At 35.2% G+C, this 27,420-nt stretch overlaps 1 protein-coding gene across 2 annotated transcripts in view; it reads left to right on the forward strand.

Moving 5' to 3' along the window:
- Nucleotides 1–27,420, forward strand: part of ACVR2A (activin A receptor type 2A) — an 81,325-nt gene that overhangs the window by 45,536 nt on the left and 8,369 nt on the right. Inside the window, exons 2-9 of one of the 2 annotated variants that reach the window (XM_086718533.1) lie at nt 803–1,010; nt 3,551–3,660; nt 3,840–3,994; nt 16,329–16,352; nt 20,651–20,794; nt 23,090–23,233; nt 24,233–24,378; nt 26,318–26,432. In XM_086718533.1, the coding sequence (XP_086574659.1) occupies nt 803–1,010; nt 3,551–3,660; nt 3,840–3,994; nt 16,329–16,352; nt 20,651–20,794; nt 23,090–23,233; nt 24,233–24,378; nt 26,318–26,432 (1,046 nt within the window). The remainder of the gene's footprint in view (nt 1–802; nt 1,011–3,550; nt 3,661–3,839; nt 3,995–16,328; nt 16,353–20,650; nt 20,795–23,089; nt 23,234–24,232; nt 24,379–26,317; nt 26,433–27,420) is intronic. The other variant, XM_025934748.2, reaches the window with a different exon arrangement.

A 27,420-nucleotide genomic window follows, 5' to 3' on the forward strand; every position in this document is an offset into this window, starting at 1 on the left:
AACATTAAAATCTATGGGACTGTCTTGAACATTGAATGAATTTTTTAAGCCCGTGAATACTTTTATAACATCACACGTAACTCATTTAGAAAATATTGGTTTCTTGAATTATATACACCTACTAATTACTGGCACATTTCATTATTTAATATTTAAAAGTTAAATTAGTTATCACCACTGATTTTTTTCAGAGAATCAAGTGTTGGGAAAGTGTCAGGCTGATGGTGGCAATACAGATTTTCCAAATTTCTTCCCTTGCTTGAAAATTCAGATTTTATAATTGGCAATGCATACTGTCAGTTGTTTTTCTTGAAGTAATAGGCTTATTTGGTTCATTTTTGAGAACAGGTCTGTCACATATCGACGTCTGAATAACCATAGTTGGTGTAGTTCCCAACTCAGTCATGCAAAGGCTTTTTCTCGAGGCAACCATTGTACTTCAATAAGCAGCACAGGTACTTTTGCCTAGTCCCCATTTTGTCACACAGAATATTGAAAAGAAGTCTACCTAGGGTCAAGATACACTTAGATTAACAATTTTACTGCTTTTTATCAAGGACATTCTTAAAAGTGAGACTGGCCTTTTCCAGAGAAATGTTGTGATAAATGTGGTCACTTTGTATTACTATGTTTATTATACTTCAAGTACAGAGATTGACTTGGAAACCTGAACTTAGTGTTACAACACTAGGAAGACAGTAAGTTACTGACATTTTAGGAACATTTGAGGTTGGTATACTGTGAGTTTCTTATTTTAAGAGCTAATACAGTTATATTAAGTTGTTGTTTTATTATCTTATAGGTGCTATACTTGGTAGATCAGAAACTCAGGAGTGTATTTTCTATAACGCTAATTGGGAAAGAGATAGAACCAATCGAACTGGTGTTGAACCCTGTTATGGTGACAAAGATAAAAGGCGACATTGTTTTGCTACCTGGAAGAATATTTCTGGTTCCATTGAAATAGTGAAGCAAGGTTGTTGGCTGGATGATATCAACTGTTATGACAGGTAAGGAAACATTTTATTTTTTTTATGAGAATGTTGAATAATCCTCTCTATTCCCTTTTTAAAGGGGAAAGATCAGTGCGTGGATTTTCACTTAAAGGTTTCTTTTTTAAGATGAGATTATGAAAACCATTTTAACATGCTCTAATGACAAGATACACATTTTAAAGTAATAAAATAAGTATGTGATGTTTATGTTTTATCTTTGATATACTTTGAATAGTCTACCAAGTAGTGAGAATTATAGATAAGAACCATTTTTCCCCTATGTTATTAGGATGATAAACTTTTTTAATATCAATTTTAAGGAAAAAGGATTTTTAAAATTGCTTTAAAATTAGACAGTATATCTATTGAAAATCTATCCTCTGTCCTCAAGGAGAGTAAGCCTAATCATAGTATTTAATTTCCTTTTAGTTTCCCTCTTTATGTATCTGGAAGAAATTGATCTTACTGCATTTCTTTTTCTTGCAAAGTAAGCCTTTGTTCTTTACCCCCAAGAGACATTTTAACTTGACGTTCAGAATTACATCAGAACTAACACAGTCCTCATAGAAAGCTACATTTTAAAGATTGTGCTTAAATTGTTTTATTCTGTACTGGAAATAAAATACATTAGACATGTTATTGACTGCCTGTGATCTTTCTGTAAGGAGTCCCACAGATGTTGGGCTGATCACTGAAACTGACTGGGCCTCAGGATTTCCACTGTAGGTGGGTGCTGATCACGGAGAGGCTGTAAGGTCCTAGTTAAACAGACATTTTGGAGCCAGAAAATACTGATATACTCATGGAACACTAGGTACTTGCCTTTCCACTTTTAGGAGCCTCAGTTCATTACCATGAACCTGTGGTTGATTGGCCATATGTGATTAATAGCAAAATGTGTTGAATAAGCCCATGAAAATGGAATTATATTAATTTTTATGAGAAATTAAAATCTTGGGTATGCATTTAGTATTTAGAGTATATTTCCAAATCTGTAAATTTTCCAGGTATTATTTCTCTGTAATTACACATTTTTAGCTACATTTCTGATTCATAGCCTCCTGATTAACAGAAGTGATCATCAAGTGATATTTGCTATTATGAAAGGTAAGTGGGACCACTAGGAAAACAGGATGGAGGTTCTTCAAAAAATTAAAAATAAAACTGCCATATGATCCAGCAATTCCACTTCTGGGTATTTCTCTGGAGGAAATGAAAATACTAACTTGTAAAAAGATATATGCACCCCCATGTTTATTGCAGCATTATTTACAATAGCTAAGATGTGGAAGCAGCCTGAGTGTCCACTGATGGATGAATGAATAAAGAAAATGTGATGTGTGTACACACACACACACACACACACACACACACACACACACCCAGAGGAATATTTCCCAGCCATTAAAAAGAAAGAAATCTTGCCATTTGAGACAACATAGATGGACCTTGAGGGTATTATGCTAAGTGAAATTCATCATACAGAGAAAGACAAATACCAACCATTACAATCACACCTATATATGTAATCTTAAAAGAAAACCAAAAAATAAAATGAATGCCTAGATATAGAGAACCAGGCATTGTTAGTTGCCAGAGGCGAGTGTTGGGATATGGATGGTTAGGTGAAATGGTTAAAGGTGGTCAGAAGGTACAAACTTCCAGTTATAAAACAAGTCCTAGGGTTATTAGTAATGTAGCATGGCAACTACAGTTAATAAGACCATATTGTATATATGAAGATTTTTTTTAAATGTTTATTTTTGAGAGCGAGAGAGGGCATACATGCATGCTCCAGGCTAAGCATGGAGCCTGACATGAGGCTCACTTCCATAACCATGAGATCATGACCTGAGCTGAAATCAAGAATCTGTTGCTTAACTGACTGAGCCACCCAGGCGGCCCTGTGTTTAGGGAATTTAAATCTACTCAAAAAAACAAAAACAAAAAACCTGACACTCTTAATTCCCAAATCTAGCTTGGGTCTCTGATGCTGAGATATGTTCTGCCATGATAGGAACTTGTGTCCTTTTGTGTATACTATGTATATTTATGTGTGTATATACTATTTATGTGTGTATATACTATGTATATTTATGTATATAATTATGTATACATACACATAATTTTATTGATAGCATTTAGCTTTTGTATTTATGCCATAGGAAAGCTGTATTTCCTATAAGAGAAAGCACTCCTAAAGCAAATTTCTTCATTGGCTTAATGTTCCTTTTCAAGCTTTTCTAGTAATTAAAAAGAAATAAATAAAAGGTGGTTGCCTTAGATGGATCATTAAAAACCAAAATAAAGTAGTGGTCTCAAGGAGTTAGTGTGATTGCTATAAAATCATCTGTTGTGTTTTGATGAGATTTAATAACAGGATTACAGAAACATTTTTGGCTCTTAAGAATTGATCATTGAATATTAATAAAAATCTTGAGGTTGACTATGAATGACTTTTTCATTATTTCATCTCTGAGAAGAACTTTAGCAAAACTTCATTGTAGATTCAATATAATGTTGATTTTAATTATTTCTCCTTTGTTTGTTTATAGGACTGATTGTATAGAAAAAAAGGACAGCCCTGAAGTATATTTTTGTTGCTGTGAGGGCAATATGTGTAACGAAAGGTTTTCCTACTTTCCAGAGATGGAAGTTACACAGCGTAAGTTTACAGGGAAAATACATAGGTCTGTTCAACTAGTACACTGAAAACAAAGCATATTTGTGTTGATGGAATAATTTACTCATACCTTCTCCTAAAATTTGATACCATGATAAATATTTCTTGTGGAATTTTGTAGGCCAAATCTGAATTGTTTTTTTTCCTTCCATTTTCCACAGCTACTTCGAACCCAGTTACACCTAAGCCACCCTATTACAACATATTGCTCTATTCCTTGGTGCCACTTATGTTAATTGCGGGGATTGTTATTTGTGCGTTTTGGGTGTACAGGCATCATAAGATGGCCTACCCTCCTGTACTTGTTCCAACTCAAGTAAGTTATTGTCTTGTATTTTGTGCTCTTTTAAATTTTATATTTTAAAGAACTACCACTGCAGTGAAACCCACCAAATTGCTATAAACCATTTTCTTTTGGAGTTAACTTTTGGAATGTTTGTTGTTATGAGAACTATAGCTAGTTTTCCAAACGTACTAAGTGCTATATCCTGAACTTCTCTTACTCAGGAGTTGAGCTAGTAGAGTGGAACAAAGGGTATTCCTGTTCTTTGGACAGTTTTATTGTCATTGTAGTACTTTCGAGTGGGAGATTCTCCCTGCTTTGTTTCTTGAGAATTAATTGATGATGGAGAAGCAATACCACAACCCTTTCTTTCCTTCCATTCTTTTTTCCATTCTTAAATTTTTGTGTCTTTTTCAAGACAGCTTGCCAAATTATCCTTTTAACCACAGGGAGGGATTTAGCAAGATAATCAAGAAAGTGTGGAAAAAAGAGGTTTCACAAAGGCGCCAGGAAGATATATGCATAAAAATGTTTTGGGAAGAAGAGCAGATAATCAGTGCTTCTCATTACTTGTCATTGGTAGTTGCAGGTGCATCGTTATTGTTTGCAGTATATCAAGCATGTACTGAGGACTAAAAGCTTTTTTTTTTTTTTTTTTTGAAGACTAAAAACTTTTGTAATACTCTCAATTTCACTCTCCTGACCCCAAATATACCTGAAAATGTAGATATGTTGAGTAATCAAATTAAATTCATGAAATTTTCTTCATTCCCTGTCATGTAGGCAGTGGTGCTGGTACAGTGGTTTACAAGCTCTTTTAATATAAGTAGTTAATGTTCTGCAGGCTGAGGAGTGGTGAAAGCTTTGGCATACTTGTGTGAGACATCTTTGAACTGTAGTTTTTACTGTGTTTCTTTTAACTCTTAAGATCAGATTACCTTGGCCTTCTGGCTCTCTTGGTTTAACTTTGTTTCTCTGATACCACTAGGATTAATGGTTAAAACTTGATAGAAAAAAATGGTGGAGTCCTGTATTTTAATGACCAAAATAATTTCTTTCCCTTTAAGCTTTATTTACATAACATCCTTCTTCCTTAGTACTTGAAGCAATCTGTTAGCATTAGATTATTGATCCCCATAATCTTTTAAGATGTGTGTATGGAGAAATAAACCCAAAAGTAAAATACCTTATTCTGCAAATTAGGTAAACATGCTATTTTGTGCAGCTGAAATATTTTGACTTTTGCACATTAGTAACTAAGTTATGAGTTTATTAAAAATTGTCTCTAAAAAAGCATTTTAAAATAAAAAAATAAGGGGCGCCTGGGTGGCGCAGTCGGTTAAGCGTCCGACTTCAGCCAGGTCACGATCTCGCGGTCCGGGAGTTCGAGCCCCGCGTCAGGCTCTGGGCTGATGGCTCAGAGCCTGGAGCCTGTTTCTGATTCTGTGTCTCCCTCTCTCTCTGCCCCTCCGCCGTTCATGCTCTGTGTCTCTCTGTCCCAAAAATAAATAAACGTTGAAAAAAAAATTTTTTAAAATAAAAAAATAAATGCCTAATAAATATATGTAGTTTACTCCAAATGGTCGTAGGCTGTACACTTTATCTTCTCTTGGTGGCAACTATTTTTTATTTATGTTTGTATTTAGAAGGGAGAGTATTTAGTACTTGTAGTAGTGTCTGAATTTACCCTAGATTTGTGTGATGATCGAAACAAACTGGAAACTCAATTTAAAAACAAATTTGTTAAGTTTCTTAATAAAACTTAAAAAAATCATGTAATTTTATAGAAAGCATTGATATTTACATAATATTAGCACAAAGGTGTGGTTGGCCTTTCTTTTAAAAGGCTCAGTATCGGGGCGCCTGGGTGGCTCAATTTGCTGAGCGTCCGACTTCGGCTCAGGTCATGATCTCGCGGTTCGTGAGTTCGAGCCCCGCATCAGGCTCTGTGCTGACAGCTCAGAGCCTGGAGCCTATTTCAGATTCTGTGTCTCCCTCTCTCTCTCTGACCCTCCCCCGTTCATGCTCTGTTTCTCTCTGTCTCAAAAGTAAATAAACGTTAAAAAAAATAAAAAATAAAAAAAATAAAAGGCTCAGTATCTTAACACATGAGGCCATTTTATTTAGAAATGATAATTGGGGCGCCTGGGTGGCGCAGTCGGCTAAGCGTCCGACTTCAGCCAGGTCACAATCTCGTGGTCCATGAGTTCGAGTCCCGTGTCGGGCTCTGGGCTGATGGCTCAGAGCCTGGAGCCTGTTTCCGATTCTGTGTCTCCCTCTCTCTCTGCCCCTCCCCCGTTCATGCTCTGTCTCTCTCTCTGTCCCAAAAATAAATAAACGTTGAAAAAAAATTAAAAAAAAAAAAAATTAAAAAAAAAGAAATGATAATTAATTCAAACGTTTAGACTTTAAAAAGGAAAGATGCAGTTATTATTCATAAATAACTGAGAATCAGGAATCTTCAATGAATATCCATTTCTGTGGGCTTTGGATATTTGTTACCGTATTAATGATACTGTACACATTTATTTAGCACTTGAATTGCTCTGTGGTGAATTTGCATGGTTTTGTGATGGAATGATCTGGAATGGTCAAGCTTTCTTAGGAAAAATATAAACATGCCTAACTTTATGCTTTCCATCTGTTGCAAACTATGTTGTGCAAAAGAGGGGTTGTCATCAATTTGGAACTTAGTTTATATCATCTCTCACTGTCTCAAACAGTATAGTATCATGCTTTAAGTCTCATTTTTGGTGAGAGGATTATACAAAGTAGTTCTGCAACACTGCTTAGTGGCCATCCTGTTACAAAATGATCAATTTTATCTCCTATTTTAAAGTAATTATTGATAATAACATCAAGTATTTATTGAACACTTAGAACGTATTGTACTAGGATACTGGTAAGTTACATAAATATATAAAGACAAGAATTTTCTATAAGAATATGTAAAAACATACATAAATTTTTTTTCCATGGTTCCTAAATTATGACTGGTATGTAAGGCTCATCTTTGGAATTTGTTAAAAAATACAAATTCTTGAGCCACATCCCTGTAAGTATGGAGTGGGGCCTGAGATTTTATGTTTCTAATAAATTTCCAAGGTGATTCTTGTGACCAGCCAGGTGTGAAAAATGCTGATTTGATTTTACCTTACAGGGTTGTTTATGTAGTTTCAATCCCCATTTTATAGATAAAGAAATTGAGACATAGCAAAACTCACAAGTGTCAGAGCTGGAATCCGAACCAAGGACTCTGACACTAAACCTTTACTGCTTTGTGCTGTTCTGCCTCCTCCCCTCCCCCCAGGAAGCTGATGTCTCTGCTGTTTTAAAAATTCAGTAAACATCACTGCCATCTCAAAATCATTCTATAGGTTAATTTATTTTCCTACTTTGGATATTGAATAGTCTGACTACTAAAATGAGTAATAACATCATCATATGGCCTCACATAGGACAAAAAGGAAAAGTCATGGAAATATAGAAGGGCATATTCCTGTGTTTCCATTAAGAAAAATTTTTAGCACATTTTAGAATAAGGTTTATCAGCATTGATTGGTTGTAGGTAAGGATTCCTGAGTCTCTGAATTGATAGTGCCCCTGCCTATTAGTTATTCAAGACTTTTGTGAGAGACAGGGGTAGTAAGGGAGACATACATTTGAAGTCTTACAGTGATTTCCCTATTTCGTCCATATTCAGGTTCCCATACTCAAAGCTTAATTTCAAGGTTTATGAATTAGGAAAATTCCAGGGTTTAGGTTTAGGAATTCTGGAAAGATCTTATATTCTTGTGGATTTTTCCTCCCAAATTTTCAAACATTTTTAGACAGTGTCATGAAATATTTCATTCCTTTTATTAGGTAAACTTTTCCTTAAAGCTTTGGCTAAAGGCTGGTTTGTGAATTAATTGGTCTTTGTAAGACATTAGTCTCATTGTGGTAATATCTTCTTGAAAAGTCATTGCTACAATAAGAACTATACTTGAGAATTTACAGTGAATCTCACAGAGCAAGCTGAAGTTATACATACTGTGATCATTCCTTGGTCTGATCTCAGTCTTTTATTCTCACTGGGGGCTAAAAGATCAGTCCTATGGCATCCTGGAAGACGAGAGATATCCACATGTATCTTTTTACTAAGCTGGTTCTGACAGCTAAATTGTAGGATTCTTTATTTCTAAGACATTGAGTTAGAATTTCTTCTGGTGTTAGTATTTTATTGTGAGGAAGTGATATGGAAATATACATGCTTTAAAATCTGGTCTTTAATTATGGTTCTTAGTAACCAGTAAAAAATATTTATTCTCAGATCTAGTATAGTTAGAAGTATGGGTAAAGTAATTTTGTTCTTTTTTTTTTTTTTTTAATCGAAGCCATCCTTCTTTCTTTATAATCTGTTACTATTATGTTTCTAACATTGTTCCATGGTATTACTGTCTTGGTATCATCCAGTCATCCTGGATGGAAATCCTTGGAGACAGCTGCTACTTTTTTTGGCCCTGTCATTTACCAAGTCCTGTTCATTCACCTTTTTATCTTTCTTGATCTTTTGTAGTTCAGGACATTATTACACCTATGGCTGAGATTATTTCTGTAATCTCAGCTGGTCTTCTCTCTTCATCTATACTGTTACTGTAGAATAGTGTTTTACATGTCTGATTATATTACTTATTATTATTATTATTATTTTTAACGTTTGTTTATTTTTGAGATAGTGTGAGTAGAGGAGGGGCAGAGACAGGGGCACAGAGGATCTAGAGTAGGCTCTGTGCTAACAGCAGCAAGCCTGACGCAGGGCTCAAAACTCACCAACAGTGAGATCATGATCGGAGCTGAAGTTGGACCCTTAACCGACTGAACCACCCAGGTGCCCCATGTTACTTCTGTTTTAAAAAATATTTGAGGGCTCTCAATGACCCACAGCAAAGAATACACAGTTTGGAGTATGACATATGGGCTTCCATACCTCCATACATCTACCTTTTTATTCTTTCCTCCCATTACACCTTAAGCCATCCATTATATATATCTGGAATGGTATTAGTTATGTACTGTCCTTGAAAGAATTGAGAAAATAGTGCTGAAGTCCGTTTATATCTTGTGTGATTCAGATGAATAGCCCCAGTTGAGAAAGGCACTAGTCATTTGTGTACATGTTCCAGTCTCCCACTTGATTGTAAGCCCCTTGAATACCATGGGTGTATTGTAATCACTACTGTCTGTCACCTACTGTTTGTAGATATAACCACTCTGTAAGTGACGAATTACTGAATTGACTTTGTTGCATTTAGAGTTGTACTGAGATGATAATGCAGCATGCCCTGGATTCCTTTAATAAAAAGCTTTAGGGCTTAGTTTTAAGAAAAATATTGAGGCTGTATGTCTTTAGGGTAGAATAAGTTGAAGTATTCAGGCTTTTATAGGAGAATGCCAGTATTCAGTTCTTTCTGCAATCACAAGCTTTGAAGCATCCTTTTAATTTCCATCACCTAGGTCCTTTTCTTTTGCCTGTGCTGAAACTGTCTTTCCACATGTAGGAATTTGCTCTTGTATCTACAGTGAGTAAACTGAACACAACTGGTTTTTCTAGTGCCGGTGAGTCAAGAATAGGAGGGAATAGATGCATTGACTCTATGATTAAGAAGTCTTATTGTGGTTAGAGTTAATGTGGTTTCAATAAAAGTGTTTGCATCGCTCTCAAAACCATACGTGAGCTTCAGTTTCCTGTTAATAAGATCTATATTTGTGCTGATAAAAAACACTTGCTGATAAGAAAGCAGATTTTAGGAACTAGAAATTACCTACCTTTAACAAGGTATGAAGTTAACTTCTTGTGCATTTTTAAAGGCTATATAAATAGTACTGTAGTATTGCAACATTAATACTTATTTAAGTGACATCAGTCTCTTCAGTTCTTTGCATCATGACATTTTGTCTAGATTTTGGTCTGATAGAGAATAAAGGCTGTCAGATGTTTGGGATACTGAATTGGGCATACAAAATAATCCTGTTGACCTTAATATTAAAGTAATAATAGGTTGTCATTTCATGCTCTGCCAAATTACTGTCCACTGAGAAACCAAGCTGTCTGAAAATGCTGTGTAGGACTTTGCTGTTGAACATGAGTCTGTATGTGTACCCATTTAAAATTAATAAGATACTGAAAGGGTAGCCTAACATTCAACCAAGCCAGTTTAGGAAAGTGTGCTGCTTATTTATTTGGGGAGGATGAAGGGGAAATTTACTAAATTTAAGTGAGTATTTAACATGCTAATATTGTTATACTTGCAAAACCACATCTTGAAATAGGTTGACTCACTTTCTCTTTTTAATTCTTTTCTTTTTAAGAATTTATAATACTTGCTTGTTATAATAAGACAAATTCTACAGAAGGAAGTGTGTGCAAAAGAAAGGAGATAGAACCATTTGTTCTTCCTTTTTTTTTCCTTTATCATTTTCCTGAAATAATCAATTTTAACGGGTTGATATGTATCCTCTGACACCTTTTTCTAATCTCATTCGTTTGAATACATGCTTTCCTTCCCTTTTATAAACTACAAATCTTATTTCACAATTGGTTTCTTTTAATTTAAAGGTATACTGAGGATAGCTTTTCAGCTCAATACTTTTCAGTCTCATTCTGATTAAGTGATGTGTTCTTAAGTGAAACTTAGTGGAGCTCTAATGTATGCTCATGAAATTTCAAAACTTGATGTTTTATTAGCTTTGAGTTGGTGTTAGGTTTCTGCTAAGACCTGGAGTCTACATTTCACAATATTTTTAACTGTCTTATTTTAGTAGGTTTAAAATCTGGTGATATAATGCTCTTGTCTTGCAGTTGAGCATCTTTTTTTTTTTTCTTTTTTTTTGGTACATGCCTAAGAAATAGTGCAGAACTACTGCAAATGTCTCTTTCTTCTGTGTTCTACCTTTGTGTGTGATTATTTTTGTTACAACTTAAATTACAACTAAGTTTTATGTATACTTCTAAACTGATTGTTGGGAGAAGTGTCATAAATTATTTGTAGACTTGCAGCTTGACAAAAAATTACTCTCTTAGGCATATATGAATTATTTTACTTAACAAATGAATGGACAAGTCTGCTTGAGATTTGCTGAAATTCTATATCCAAAAGCAAAAAAAGAAGGGAAGAAGAGAAGGAAAAAAAATTAAAAGCTTTATCCAAAGTTTAAAATGAGTTAAAGCTGTACACTAAAGTTAATAATGGAGCACTTTATTTCTAAAAATGACTTCCAGGGGCGCCTGGGTGGCGCAGTCGGTTAAGCGTCCGACTTCAGCCAGGTCACGATCTCACGGTCTGTGAGTTCGAGCCCCGCGTCAGGCTCTGGGCTGATGGCTCAGAGCCTGGAGCCTGTTTCCGATTCTGTGTCTCCCTCTCTCTCTGCCCCTCCCCTGTTCATGCTCTGTCTCTCTCTGTCTCAAAAATAAATAAACGTTGAAAAAAAAAATAAAAATAAAAATGACTTCCATTTAATTTTTAAAATCTTGAGTTCAGTTTTTCTTTGGACTGTGGAGGACCGCATCTTCCAATTTACAAATGGGACTGATGCATATAGATGAGAGTACCTAATTTCTCCTTTTTCAGGGTGCCTGGGTGGCTCACTCAGTTAAGTGTCCTACTTCAGCTCAGGTCATGATTTCATGGTTCATGGGTTCGAGCCCCACATTGGGCTCTGTGCTGACAGCTCAGAGCCTGGATGGAGCCTGTTTCGGATTCTGTGTCTACCTCTCTCTCTGCCCCTCACCTGCTTAGCTCTGTCTCTCTCTCAAAAATTAAATAACCATTAAAAAAAATAAAAAATTTCTCTTTTTTCTTATCTGGCAAGATGGAAGATAGGAAGAAGTGACTTTGATTTTCTCTCACCTCTACTTCCTGGACCTCATCGTAGATCTGTTCCTTCATTCCTAGCTACTTCATCACTGTCAAATCTTTTCTGTTAATTTGAGACAATAAAATGAAAAGGCCCATTTGTTAGTGAAAAGCTGCTTGTATCACATAGGCTGTCGGGTGTTCGGTGTTCATTCGGGTTTGTTTTGTTTTAGTGTAACCACTCACCTAATGCTTGAGAGCCTGTTGTGTGCTGGGCATCATGCTGATGTGTGGTGATAAGCATCGGAGGGACAGTTCTTCCCTTTTGAAGCCCACAGTTAGTATATAAGGGAACAAAAAATAGGTTGGTTGATTGGTTGTTTGGCTTTGCAGCTTGGCAATGACGGGCAGAGTAAGAAGGGAGCAAGAGTGGAGGAAAAGAGGAGAAATGTCTGACTCCAGTTATATAGTGACCAGGAGCCATATCTGGGACGCTTATCTAATGATAAGTGCTCAAAACCTGTTAGCTATTATTGCTGCCAGAGTAACAACTTCAGAATTGTACTCGAAGTTGTATTTATTGAAGCCATTGAAGATACATATTTATATGCCAATACTTTGAAATTAGTGTAATAAAAAATTTCATTTTGAGTACTCTGTCAAGGACTACACAGAGCACTTTACACAGATTAATCTTTCAACACCCCAAATATAGGTTCTGTTTTATTAAGTCCATTTTATTGACAAGAAAAACAAAGGACAGATAGGTGAAGTGTCTTGCTCTAGTGTCAGTCTTTGGAATGGTAGAGTCTGGGCATTTATATCCAAGGATTATTATTCACTGAAATGATTTTAATTGAGTGGCTTATTTATTCCAGTAAGTAATTAGGTGGGGTCTGTAAAAAACTAAAGTAGGATAAAGAGGACGATCAGAGTATATAAAGTATGTTTAAAGTATTTTGTTTTTTTGGCTGATAACTAAATCTTTATTTACATTTATGTCATAAATAAAGGAGCAAAATACAGGGAAGTTTTGAGAAAAATATTACAAACACCTACCACTCAGAACAGACATTTTCTTACATCTACTTTGGATCTTTAGGAAAACGTAATTGAAATAAAACATTATTGATAAAGTTGAAGTCCCTTTTGTATCCTTCATCTCCAAAACGTTTCCCTTCTCAGATACAACCTTGTATACCCTTTGAGTTACTGTTTATATAAAAATATAAACAACGAGAGGTGCCTGGGTGGCTCAGTTGGTTAAGCGTCTGACTTCGGCTCAGGTCATGATCTCACGGTTCATGGGTTTGAGCCCCACGTTGGGCACTGTGCTGATGGCTCAGAGCCTGGAGCCTGCTTTGGAATCTGTGTCTCCCTCTCTCTGCCCTTCCCCACTCACGCTCTCTCTCTCTTTCAAAAAAAAAACATTAAAAAATATAAACAACGAATATTTGTAAAGTCAAAATAGCTTTTATAGTAAGTACATATAACCCTGTAGGTAAACATAACCATCTTACCACGCCATAATTTATAGAATATGTAGTGATCCTTTTCCTTTTTGCAGCTTTACTTGAAGAATACAAATGCTAAAATAAATAAAAATTTCTTCTATCCTTAATAATAAACCTGATGCTTTTGAGCAGTGGCCAGAAGGAGATTGGTCTCTTCAGATTTTTAACCTCCCCCCTGCTAACTACCCTGAGGAGCTACCTTCTCCTTAGGGAACTTACTCAGAACTTATTATGGAACTGTCTCATCCACCTCTGTCTGCCTTTGCCTTGCTTTCAGGAGTTAGTTGAGAGAAACTGGAGGAAGTAGGAGTTGGTGCATCACAGTGGAATTTTGAAGATCTAACTGGATAGAATGATGGCTGTGCATTTGGCGGTATCAATATTATTGAATCTGTTAATGTATAATGTCTTCCTAGCTCAGAAACATTTGTTCTGATACATACACTATATTATTTCTTTATATATTCTATTTCTATCTGCTTGGCAATAGTCTTTTTTAAAATTAGCAACTGTAAAATTTCCTACAGCATGAGATAATTAGATGACTAAGATGAGACAAATTCAGAATTGGTCGGTTTTCAAATACTTTGTGTAGGGGGCAGGGGGTAGGAGGGGTCCTTAATTCTTCTTGAGGTCCTAAGAAGATATTTAGTGAGTTATCCCCCTGTTAGATATATATATGTATATATGTGTGTGTATGTATGTGTGTGTGTATGTATATATACACATATGTGTATGTACATACACACACACATAAAATATATCAATCTTGGAATGATTTAAGTAGTAAATAGGAGAAAATTCATAGTATATGTCCTATATGTTTATAGTATATAAATGAACCAGAATCTATAATCTAGAAAGATTTATTTGTATTCCTCTTCTGTATATCTAACTGCCTACTAAACATCAGCAATTAGATATTTCCAAGTAGTTAACATTCAGGGAAATAATCTCTCCAAACCTTGTTCTCAGTAAATAGAACCAGTAACCATTTGGTTGCAGGAGTCATTGTATCCCAATGCCATTTTCGTACCTAATCTGTCTCCCTCTAGTACTTACTCCATTTTTCAAGGATCCTCTCCCCAGGAAAATCTTATTTAACCTGCCAGTGTAAGTCAGTTTTCTCCTTACAGGTGCTCAGGATACTGAATTTCTTTTTATTGCAATTATTTCATAATGATGCATTCATTAGTGTGGTATCTTTGATTAGTCTTACTTCTCCACACTGTAGTAAGCATCACGAGAAGCCAGATAATCAGTGTCTGGCGCAAAGTAGGTGCTCAGTAAAGATTGGTTGAGTGAATGGAGAAGTCCTAGTCATTATTTTCTGATATTTGGCAATATAATTTAGTTAAATTTCTTTCCCCCTTATGGAATAAGCAGCGAAGTCTCTTTCGCATCCAGGAGCCTAATGACTTGACATTAATGTGCTGATTTGTTTTTTACTGTTCTCTCCAGTTACAGTGCATGATAGTCAAGTTTCATTTTCTGTGTTGTGAATTCAGATTGTTTTTTGTGTGTTTGTTTGTTTGGCTTGGTTGCTTTTTATCCATGTATTTCAGTGATTTAATTTTTTTGGATTCTGTTTTGACCCTTTTATTTTGTAACATAGTTTACACATTGAGGCCTGTCGTTGGCATCTCTTGTTTAGCTTGATCATTCTAGGACTTATTCTCATGTTCATTTATTGAGAAGTATATTGAGCAAAGATAGACTTTTTGGTAAGATGCATGGATGGCACATACTTGCACAGTGTTACTTGCAGTGGTAGGTTTATTATCCCTGTTACAATTCCTTGTAAAACAAAACCTGAGACATACCTATGCCCTGGGAAGCTAAAGTCTAGTTATTCATTTGGCATGTATTTCTTTCAAAGAGATGAATTTTACTCTGGAGTACTGATAAGATGTTGTGATAGTAGGATTAGCTAAGCCGTTTAGATGAATTATAAATAATCCTGAACCATTATCATAGGAGAAAAATCAAGAAGGAAGAAAAACTAAGCTGCTGGTGCAGATAATGAGTTGTCAAATCAGTGCTATTCTCTGTATAAATATTGTAGAGATATTAGAAATGGCGGTTATACTCAGCGATTGGAGGGGATTTGAAGGAGGGGATTTTTATATTGGTGACAGTATTTCTCTTAATTATAAATTTAGGCCCTTAACTATATTAGGATGACTGGGAAAATGAAAATCTTATTTTCAAAAGTCTTGTCAGTATCTAAGTGTCCTCAGACTAAAAAATATGTATGGATACTTGTTCTCATGGCCACCACTACTTGACTTCTTCACTCTTATGTGGCTAGTAAGTAGTCAACAGTGGGCCTGGCCTGTCACTGTGTTCTCCTTAAATCTCATTTTTAAAATTTTTTCCTCAGTCTTATTTTCTTACCCTAGTATATTGTTTATGTTGCACACACAAAGACATCAGGAACATTTTTCTATTATGATTCTACTGTCTTCCATGAAAAGGGAGTGAAGCAGTTCAGGAAATAGATTTTAGAGATTCGTAAAACAACTGTTAGAGTGTGGGCTGAGAACCAACTTCTAGTTACATAAAAATGTCTCCTGTGCTGCTCCTGGTTTTTGTTAAAGGCAATACTGCCCTCTCGTGTCCAGAAGCCAATTCCAAGATATTTTCTCAATTAAATTGCTCATTTTACTCTTCCAGTTGAGACTCTAAAACTTCTTAGAAAAACACGTAACAATTACTTAAGACTCGGAAGTTTATTGGATCAGGTAACTTGGGGTCATACCAGAACCATGTATATAATAATACCCCTTATCTGAAAGGTAATGTCCAAGTTTTTTGTTTGTTTGATATTACTTTCCTCTGTTTATAAGGAAAGTGTTCCCAACTTTTATTTTAAAAATATGATAAATTGGATCATTGCCAATTTTAAAAAGCTAAATCATTATTCTCTTTCTTTCACTTTTGTAACTGATGTGTCATTTTTCATTTCATTCTTGATATAAATCGTAATTTCTTTTGCCTGTGTTTTTTCTTCACAAGCACGCCTTTCATATAATGATAGAGGTAAGATGCATTGATGTTTGTTTTATGGTTGTGGAACTTTTTGTGGATGCATACTGAACATTTTGTTTTTAGATTTTTGTTGTCGTTGTTGCTTTATTGTGCATCCTTTATAAATTTGTTATGATTTTTTTTTTTTTTTACCACTTTTAGTATTAAAAACATGATTGATTTGCCACGTAATAGTTTTGGTTTTCAAGGAATCGTTACCAGCATTTATACTTATCTAAGATGGAATGTAGAAACAACGGTTTTAGTTGAGTAGACATTAACCCCTAGTGGCTAGAAATGTCACTAGCTTAAATGTTCACGTATGCACATTTTTAACAGGAGCTGACTTTCTGGTTGAACCCATTATCTTTTATCATGAAATCTATATTTTCAGATAGTTTCTTGCATCTTTAGCCTCTGTAGCAAATGGGCTAGCCAGTTCCTCTTTTGCTGTCTAGAGATTAAGGCTTTATTTTAGATTAGAATTCACCCTTCTCACCCTTGAGAACTCAGAATAAAGAAAATGATCACAGACTACTTTGCAGCTCTTCACTTGTACTAATTTATTCCAGTCTTGATTTTAGTAATTCTAGAGGGTAGTGGTGTTTGGGTAGGTGCACTTTTTTTCAGCTACTGCCATTTGTTGTTTCTCAACATGAGGTCTTCTGATGCCAGAATTGTATAATTTTCATATACAAATGGGTAAAGAAGAGATGTAATCAGAGCTATGTTCTAATACATGTCTTCTTAACTGTGCAAAGTAGCATGGGTATTTATTGCAAGAGAACTAGAGACTTAGGGCAAGTTTTCAGGAATTCTGCACACCTTACCATGGCTCCCTAAAAGGTGGTTTTCTGTGTAGCAGGGCGAAGACATGTTTTATGGATAACATCAGAATGTTGATGTCATTATGAAGTTTAAATCTGAATTTGTCTCTTTGGGTTGTTGATATATTTTAAAGGTATAAATTTTTATTCCTAGAATCAAGTACAGTTGACTCTTGAACAATGCGGGGTGAAGGGAGTGCCGACGCCCTACACGGTCAAATCTGCATGTAACTTTTTACCCCCATCAAAGTACTAAATTTTGTGACTGGTAACACAAACCATTGATTAACATATATTTTGTATGTTGTATGTTTGATATACATACTTACTTTATTATTACAATAAAGTAAGTTAGAGACAAAAAAATGTTATTAAGAAAATCATAAGGAAGAGAAAATACATTGCATTATATTTATTGGAAGAAAAAAGAAACATAATAAGTGGACCGCTGAAGTTCAAACCCATGTTGTTCAAGCGTGAACTGCATTGACTTTTGGTGGGTAAATTAGTATAATGATGCTCATAAACTGAAAATAATTTCTGATATTCTTAGATAATAGGATAAATAAAAGCCAAATATTAGAGATACAGTTAAAGCGTCTTATAAATTTAATGAAGAGTTGAAAAGTATGACATAGAATATTCTAGTAATTTTTCATTAAAACAAAAAGGCATATTGATTTGGCACTATGTATTTTATTCAGTTAGCTGTACTTCATTAGCTCATTTTGAGTCTCAACTTTTAAGTATTATAGAGTATTATTTAAAAACACATGTATCATTTCTAAAAGTTTTGAGATTTTATACGAATGTGTTTTTGTAGACCTTTTCCTCACCCTTTAAAAATTTGCCAGTGTTCTTAAATTTAAGCTTTTTATTTATAAGTAATTTTGACAACAGTCTGTTTTCAGGTTGTTATGATATAATACTGAATAGAATGGTAATGTCATTGGGAGAGTGACCTAAGATGCTTCACTGAAATAATGGTAGCTTAGAACTTGCCAAACAAAACCTTGGAAACTTATGGGAACCTTGAAGTTTATCTTTGCACTTAGAAAATATTCAGTGATCTTTTCCCCCTAAGTATAGACATTGAGAGTTCTTGCATGTTTCCTACAATTAAGGTTAGTATTATTTTGAATTGCTGACATATTCTTAATTTGAGATGTGGATTAAGTCATCTCAATACTGTTTTATAGACTAAATCCTAGCTGTGTGGTTGGTACTCTTTAGAACAGAATTGGTAATATAGAATGTTATCAAGAGACATTATCAATTTATATTAAAGTTATTCAAAATCTTAATGTTTAAAGAGCGATTCTATTCTTTACCTCGTTATTTTGCCTCTTCACCTTTCAGCTCTTATCTGCATACTTTAGTTTTTGTTATCCCTGCTTTGACAACTTGACGTTTCTGACTTATTTCTAAAGAAGGGGGGAAATCATTGATTTTAACTTTATAGTCATTTTAAAGTTTTTCACGGGCACCTGGTTGGCTCAGTCGGTTAAGCGTCCAACTTCAGCTCAGGTGATGATCTCACAGCTCCTGAGTTCAAGCCCTGCATCGGGCTCTGTGCTGACAGCTCAGAGCCTGGAGCTTGCTTCGGATTCTGTGTCCCTCTCTCACTCTGCCCCTCCCCTGCTCATGCTCTGTCTCTTCCTCTATCTCAAGAATAAATAAACATTAAAAAAAAATGCTTATAAAGTTTTTCAAACATAAATTTTTCTGTTAACGTTAATTAGTTTATGCAGTTATCTAATAATTCTTGGATTTTGAACATGAGTGGTTTCTCTTGCCTCCGCAAGAGTAGTTTTCAACCTTTTTTTCTCCTGTCTCCACATCCACGTAAATAACATACTCTTTTTCAGTAGAATCTCTTATTACAGTTATAAGTGACCAGTCAAGAAATGAGGTAGGGTAGGTTTAGTTTTGATAAAACCTCTCCATAGATTCTTCTGTCCTCTCCCACTGAGAATCGTAACTTTGGGGGCCATACTTCTCTAAGATTTGTATCTGACTTCCTAGGCTCCTCACTCTGTGAAACCGCAGCACTCTTTAGCTCTACTGTATAACCTTTCATCTTTTCAATGTGTGAAGGAAAAGCAGCTTTTGTAGACATTTTAAAAATAAACATTTGAGGTTGAAATTAGTTACAGGAAGTATTCTAGTTTATCCTCCTATTTTAAAATAGGAATTCTCAAGCCATGTTATAAAGATTGCCCACAGTGAAATTGTACATTTTTCCTCTTTTATACTTTGCAATGTTTCTATTTTCTGAGGGTCTTTCTAATGTAGATGTCAACTTTTAAAATTCTTGAGTGCCACCAATAGGCTGAATAATACCTAAAGGGAGCACTGACAGTCTTAGGGCATTAGAAGAGATTTTTGTCTTGAGAGGAAAGGGAAAGAGAGCTGCATGGATAAGGGTATGGCACACTCTTTCCAAGCGACTTAGATGCCATCCAGGGTCACAGTGTCTGTTGCTGTTGCCACAGAAATTTTAGTTCCTCCTTACAATACTCATTATGCAGCCTTTCAAACATTTTTATTACTTTGCTCTGGAAGCTTTTCTGAAGGCTTCCTACATCTTGTTTTAGTTGTAGATCTTGAACTGATACGAGGCTTCTAGTGAGGAGTTCGTATAGGGAGGATTCCCTTGTGTTTCATAAATGTTGTGCTCCTGTTCACATACTGTATTTCCTCCATTTTTTAAATTACCTGTAGCAGTACTCTTCTCTTTCGTTTTACTTACCTTGTACATCTACTACAGTGACCACTCATTTTCTGGATTATAATTTGTACTTTCTTTGCCAGTCAGACTCAGAACACTAATAATTTTTATTTCTGGTCAATTTGGTAATTATAAGCAAAGGGATGAATTGCTAATAGGTTGAAAAATCAGAATGAACGTAATAGTTTGGCTATTCAAAATATTTCTCTTATGTGCTTTGATACACTTATTTGCAGTGTGTTTGAGAAGGACTATGGGCATTTCTGAGATTAAAGATAAACAGTCACTGGGGAAAGTAGTGGATTTTGAGGAGTATTTTTCTTTGAGACATAGTCATAACTTGCTGTTGCTGGCACTTTTAAAATCCTCCTCTTCTAATGAAGTATCAACTAGATGAAACCATTGAAATACTGTTAAGTAATATCCTAAAAGTCACAGAAAATCTTAGTCCAGAAAATTAGTGAGACTAAAAATGATTTGAGATTTCTCCTGCTGTACTTAGGTAGCAGTAGTGAATGTTATTCACTGAATGTTATTATGAAAACTCTTGATTCAAGTGGCTTGCCTTATGATCACTATAAATAATTAGTAATGCTTGAGAAATCAGTTTGGGCAAGACTGAAGTTAATGTCATTTGTATGTGTTTACCATTTCTGTCAATTGATTCCTCAGTATACTCCCTTTTTTCTCATATTTAGAATTGATATGTATTGTGTGCTGCTTTTTAATATTATCATTATTGTTTATCTTAGGACCCAGGACCACCCCCACCTTCTCCGTTACTAGGTTTGAAGCCACTACAGTTATTAGAAGTGAAAGCAAGGGGAAGATTTGGTTGTGTTTGGAAAGCCCAGTTGCTCAATGAATATGTAGCTGTGAAAATATTTCCAATACAGGTATGTTATTGTATTTTTCTGATCTGCACATATTTTTTAAAAGATACACCTGGCTCGATTAGTATAATTCAGAAACAGTCTGAAAATACAAACCATATATTTCAAGGTGGTTCTTTGTGATACTGAGGAAAATGGTTATCCCTTTTGTTCGCCTTCTCATCTGAGGCATGGAATTGTACAGTAGTCTTTGGAGTGGTGGAAATACAATAAATGAACACACAGGAGATCTTTTGCCAATAAAAATTCTACAGAAGTGCAAAATGAAGATGAGGATTCCAATAATATAATTTCATTGGATAACTTTTAATGTCCCATTGACATTATCAGAAAACAAACAGAAGAATGATAGAATAGCATGCTTGTTTTAGAGTTATTTAAAGGTATTATTACCCGGACTGATTCATTTTGTTTGGTGAATTATCAGAGGCAGTGAATCAGGATGCCCAGTAATTGGTTTACTGTGGACTTGTTTTTCTTTCCCTTTTTTTAATTTTTAAAGTATTTATTAATCTTTTTTTTTTTTTTTTTAAGAGAGAGAGAGAAAGAACCCAGGGGAGGGGCAGAAATAGAAGGGGATGGAGGATCTGAAGCGGGCTCTGCACTGACAGCAGTGAGCCAGATGCGGGGCTCAAACTCATGAATTGTGAGATCATGACCCGAGTTAAAGTTGGACGCTCAGCTGACTGAGCCACGCAGGCACCCCGACTTATTTTTCTTTTAAAGGGGGCTTACCTCATAAAACCCTGGTCTAATGCACCTCTGAGCTGTTCTTATGTTTTGTTTTATTCCATTGGTGGTATCGATCTATGATGATTTCTTCTTCCTTGTCTCTTGCTTATACACCCCTCTAGCTAATGCCATGTGTGGTATTGCAATCCTGATTGGGTTTGGTGATGCAGGCTCCACCACTGTATCTTCACAGATCTTCCTTATTCCAAAGTTATACAGTCAAATTAATATACCTATCTTTTATCTTTCTTGCCTCCTCTAAAGCCTGTTAGAGTTGGTGAAGAAGTTTTTTACCTTTTTTTTTTTTTTTTTTTTTTTTGGTAGCAATGCAGATATTTTAAAACTATAGTTCTTAGAGGAAGAGTTGGGTCTGTACTGCTAATATTCACAAATTCAGGGTTCTTCTTTCATTGTTGGAAGAAGCTTAAAAATGAGAGAAAGGCTGGGGTGCCTGGGTGGCTCAGTCGGTTGAGCATCCGACTCTTGATTTTGGTTCAGGTCATGATCTCATGGTTCGTGGGTTCTTGCCCCACATTGGGCTCTGCACTGACAGTGTGGAGCCTGCTTGGGATCCTCTGTCTCCCTCTGTCTTTGCCTCTCCTCTGCTCTCTCAAAATAAATAAACTTAAAAAAAAAATTAGAGAAAGGCCTTTGGATATTAACATAAAGGTAACAACAGCAAGAATAACAGTAGCTAATGTTTTATTGAGTGCTTCTGTTGTGTCAGGTAGAGGTGCTTCACATATGTGTACTCTGTAATACGTATCGATACAGTACTCATACATAGAATAAAGCATACAGTATACCTATAATACAACAACTCTGTGGGCAGACACTATAGTCTCCATTTTGTTAATGAGGTAACTGAATGATGATGTAACTTGGCAAAGGTTCTTAACATAGTTTGGATCCAGAGGGTTCCTAACCATTATGCTATGGTGCCTCAAACTTTTATTATTCTGTTGTGAAGAGAAACTAATTCTTTATAAGTAGACATATAGTAAGCATGGATCACTTGCAGGCACAAATGAGCGTATAGTATTTAAAATTATTGTATTGCCTATTTATACCCTATTGCTCTCCTATTGACTTTGCGGGGTATTCTCAACATTTTGTTAAGAATGTTTGATATAATGTTAGTCTTTGAACAAAAACATTGTCTTCTGTTGAGATGAAGTCGTTCTACCTGAAATTCATATCTTACAGAGATTATTCTGAATAAACACAAGTAACTTCATACCATGATAAAATTACACTACAGTACTAAATTGTAAGCAGAATGTATTACCATCGTTAGATACAGAAGTATGGCATTTCTAACTCCTATATTTACAAGCAAGAAACACAAAAAAGAATGTTTGAGCGAATGGGGCAGGGCAGGCATTTGTGATGGAGTTGTTACCTTATTGTCAGATTTCTTTTATGAAAAAATAAGATGAAATCAAAGAGTCTTTTAACACACAGCTTTATTTTTAAATTTTGCCTTAGAATCTACTTCAGTTATCTCTTAGATATGGTTTATTTGCCTGTGTTCTTTGCATTCTTACCATTCCTTTTTAACTCTAGGACAAACAGTCATGGCAAAATGAATATGAAGTTTATAGTTTACCTGGAATGAAACATGAGAACATATTACAGTTCATTGGTGCAGAAAAACGAGGCACCAGTGTTGATGTGGACCTTTGGCTAATCACAGCATTTCATGAAAAGGTAAAAACTACTTTTCATTTTAACTCCAGATCAGGGTTGGCTTACCTACTTAATGTTGGCCACAAATCGCTCAGATTTATTTTTCTGGGAACAGTATGTTACTATAGACAGTTAATATTTACAAATTTTTTAAAAAAATAATATAAGAGCAAAGATGGCAACTTTTTCACCTAACCCTCTACTTACATAATACCAGTCTTCTGTCCCTTATTTCTCGTGCTGCAGTTTTATACCTCTCTCACAAATAATTATTTCAGTGTAGCTAGTGCTTAGTAATTTTCATTTACCATACGTGATCCATTTTTATTACACGGACCATTTTTTAGCTTGAATTTTGTTTCTCACAGTGTAGCCTGTGACAAAAATAGAGGCAAGAGATTTATCTGATGATCTTTGTTCTGTCACTGATTTGTAGAGTAGTTATCACTAAAACATACCTGCTATTTTTCCTCAATTTTTCTACTTTCAGATTTAGTGTGAAAGTACATTTTAATGAAATAGGAAATTGTGTTCTCCTTGGCAGTCAGTTTCGTCACTGTCAGATATAAGTGGCTCTTATACTTCCCTAAATTCTTGACCAAAAGGATGGCAATAATCTTTAGAGGAAGATTCTGACATAGTTTATTGGTCTTAATTTTGGGTTTCCCAGTCCTATGGTGTAACATCTCTGTAGTCTGTATATTTTAACTTTTTAAATATTTCTTGAACTTAAATTTTCAAATAGTCTTTTTTTTTTTTTTTTTTAACTCCTGCCTTCTAAATAGGAGGAAGTTGACTGTGTCTTGTAGCAAAACTTTAAAGATTAGGGGTATTCCTTCCTACTCAAATGTTTACTAAGAGGAAACTTGAACCATTCCAGAAAAATGGATTTTTAGATGTTAATATTCACTAAAAGTAAAGATATGTTGCCTCCTATCATTTCTTAAAAGTAAAGTCTCCATGTCATATGACTTTTATCAAGAGCATAAGTTGTTTTTCCCCCCCCGCCCTTTTCTTTAGGGTTCACTGTCAGACTTTCTAAAGGCTAATGTGGTCTCTTGGAACGAATTGTGTCATATTGCAGAAACCATGGCAAGAGGATTGGCATACTTACATGAGGATATACCTGGCCTAAAAGATGGCCACAAACCTGCCATATCTCACAGGTAGAGCTAAAACTTATACTGTTTTCCCAAATAAGTCAATATTTATTATTTAAATTTTTAATAATCTTGTGGAAAATTTATTTTCCCCCTAATTCTCCAACCATGCTATAGGAGGCAGTTGATTTTCATTTCTTTTTCATATTGGCTTTGAGATTGGCTAGGAAGTATTTTGGATAATGTATATATTAATATCATTAGCAAAATTTAATTATTGACTTACGTTTTGTCTCATTTCTGAAAGCATGGATAACATTGAAAATGTATTTTATCACAAAGGAAGAAATTTGTTTTGCCTCAAAACATTTATTTCAAGGATAATTATTAGATATAATTATGGAGAGACTTTGAGTTACTTTTTTTTCTTATGTTTGTAATGACTATGTGATCACTACCTGAGCTGAGGTAGAAGGAGGCATCATTTGGATAACTGGGTTTAGTCAATTGCCTTCATCAGTGAAGCAATAGTAGTTGGACCCAACGATGGTCATACCTTCAAGAGGGAAAATGTTAGTTCCTTTAAACATGGGATCAGTTTGTCTTCTTGTATTCAATTTAAAGATAGTTGCTTTGGAAAAAGACCCAAAAATACAGAGAACAAACTGATGGTTGCCAGAGGGGAGGGGAGATGGGGGGTATGGGCAAAATGGGTAAAGGGGAATGGGCAAGAAGCTTCCAGGTATGGAAGGAATAAGTCATGGCGTTAAAAGGTACAACATAGGGAATATAGTCAGTGGTGTTGTAGGTGACACATGGTAGCTGCACTGTGGTGAGCACAGCAGAATGTATAGATTTCCTGAATAACTGTGTGGTAAGCTTGGAGCTAATGTAATGTTGCATGTCCACTATACTTCAATGAAACAAAAAAGATTTGCTTTAAAAGTAGTTATGAACCGATTCATTTAACAGATACTTAGCTGAGGGCCAACAGTTGGGTGTTTTGGGTTCCTGGGAGGCATTTCTTTTAATTCAACTCTAGCATAGCTTCTGATTTTGCAAATCTTGAATAACTTCCACCTCAGAAAGAGCTCCCCTTTTTTCTCACCTTCCTGCATATAGTCGGTCTCTTCCTGGGTTTTTGCTTACCTCACCTAGGCCTATAGGGAATTCATTCTTTGGCATCCCCAAAGATTATTGGGAGTAAGGTTCCAAAAAATCTTCTGAGGTGAAAACTGATTGGTTTTTATAGCATTCATGGGTGTGTACCTGTTGCCTTCTGTGTTCCACTGTTCGTTCTGTGTCTGGGCACATAAATTTAACCACTGCTCATGGCATAGATGTATTTAGCTAGAGTATAGTAATCTCTAGGATGAATCCTTGAAGCTAGTGTGTAGAAGAAGATACCTGATGGTTTTAAAATGGTTACTCTTCAGAACACCAGGATCTAGCTGGAGCTGTTTATGTTTATGGTGAAAAATTTCTGTTACACATTCTTAGAGAGTTACATATTCTTAAAGATGCTTTTTTCTACAACAAAGCTTATGAATATAAGAACCGCTAAGGGACCATTCTAACATGTAGGCCTGTACCAGTAGGCCAGTTCATTTTGTTTGAATATTCTTTGTTTGGTTTCTTAAATTTCAGTTTCAGTGGGAATTTCTCCAACTATAAACTCTGAAATATTCTTATTACCTCAAAAAACAATTTTATGTTTGGTAGGTAGGTAGGAAGGAATGACCTAGACAGTATTTTTAGAATAGCAGCTCTTTAAAAAACTACTTCATGGAGAAAGTTCCTTACTGTCCATGTTATGAAAAATGAGTTTGTCACTCTACTTGTGTACTTCATGGTATAGGGGGAATTTGCTTAAGCTTTTTCTCCCTCTCCTTTTTTCTGTGTATCAGACTTCTATAGTATACACTCCTTTCTCCATTTCAATGAAAATTTTTAAGAAATAACTTGTTTAAAATTAATTTGAATACTTTGTCTTTTTATTTGCAAGGGACATCAAAAGTAAAAATGTGCTGTTGAAAAACAACCTGACAGCTTGCATTGCAGACTTTGGGTTGGCGTTAAAATTTGAGGCTGGCAAGTCTGCTGGTGATACCCATGGACAGGTAAGGATGATAACTATAAACTGTAAGAAAGAATAATCTTGTCCCATATTTTCTTAGAATGGCATATCTGGATTGAATTGTTCTAAAATTATTGTGTGGTTATTATTTCAGCATCTAATACAGAATGACTCTCTTAAAGAAAGTAATACGTTAAATTTGCTGAGGAAGACATTTTCATGTGGTGAAAGACTGTTAGGAGCTCCAGTGGTTTAGATCAGTTCATAAAACAATTTAGACACATATGTCATGGGATTCTGTTTTTAAAACAAATCAAGTTAGAATCCAGCACATTTAAATCTAATTCTTAGGGAGTTCTTAGTATTAACTCAGTAGTTTTAATTTGTTAACTTCATCATCCTAAGAGGAATGGCAGAATAATCAGTCACTATTCATGCTACTGTGTATCTGTTATCTGTTTTTTTTTTCCAGACAATAATGATAGTTTCTTGGTTCTTGGTCTTTAGTGCTTCATTACTTCTTAGCTTTTCTCTGAATTCTCTCCAGAGTTCAAAGCACTTACAAAGCCCTGTGCAATGAGCCTGTCTAGTCAGGATCTTGTACAAAGAGCTGTCAACAACAGGAATCTTTAAGAGAGCCAAATAGGAAAGTAACATTATCCATACATTTATCCTCAGAAACTGTAAGGTTAGTAAAGGTGCTTTCACTCCAAAAGATCACCTTTTTGTTAAGAAGACCAGTTTAACCTGAAAGGTGACATTTCCTTACCAAGTTGGTATGATTATCTCTTCATCTTTCAAATCATGGAAATAATTTGGTAATCAAATTCTCAGCTTTCATTTTTCCTAGTATATTGACCTCCAAGAATAGTTATTAAAGAATCATCGCATAACAAATTTTGGCAGTACTGAGTAATGATATAAGAATCTGGTTTAGAGCAGTGGTCAGCAGTCATAGTTCTCGAAAAGTTGACACCAGATGTGTTTGGAACGAAGGCAGTCTTGTGGAGTAGATTACAGAGATGGGAGAT

The sequence above is a fragment of the Puma concolor genome, chromosome C1, assembly GCF_028749965.1.
Source record: "Puma concolor isolate L17-30 chromosome C1, mPumCon1.1.hap2, whole genome shotgun sequence".
Classification (NCBI taxonomy): domain Eukaryota; kingdom Metazoa; phylum Chordata; class Mammalia; order Carnivora; family Felidae; genus Puma; species Puma concolor.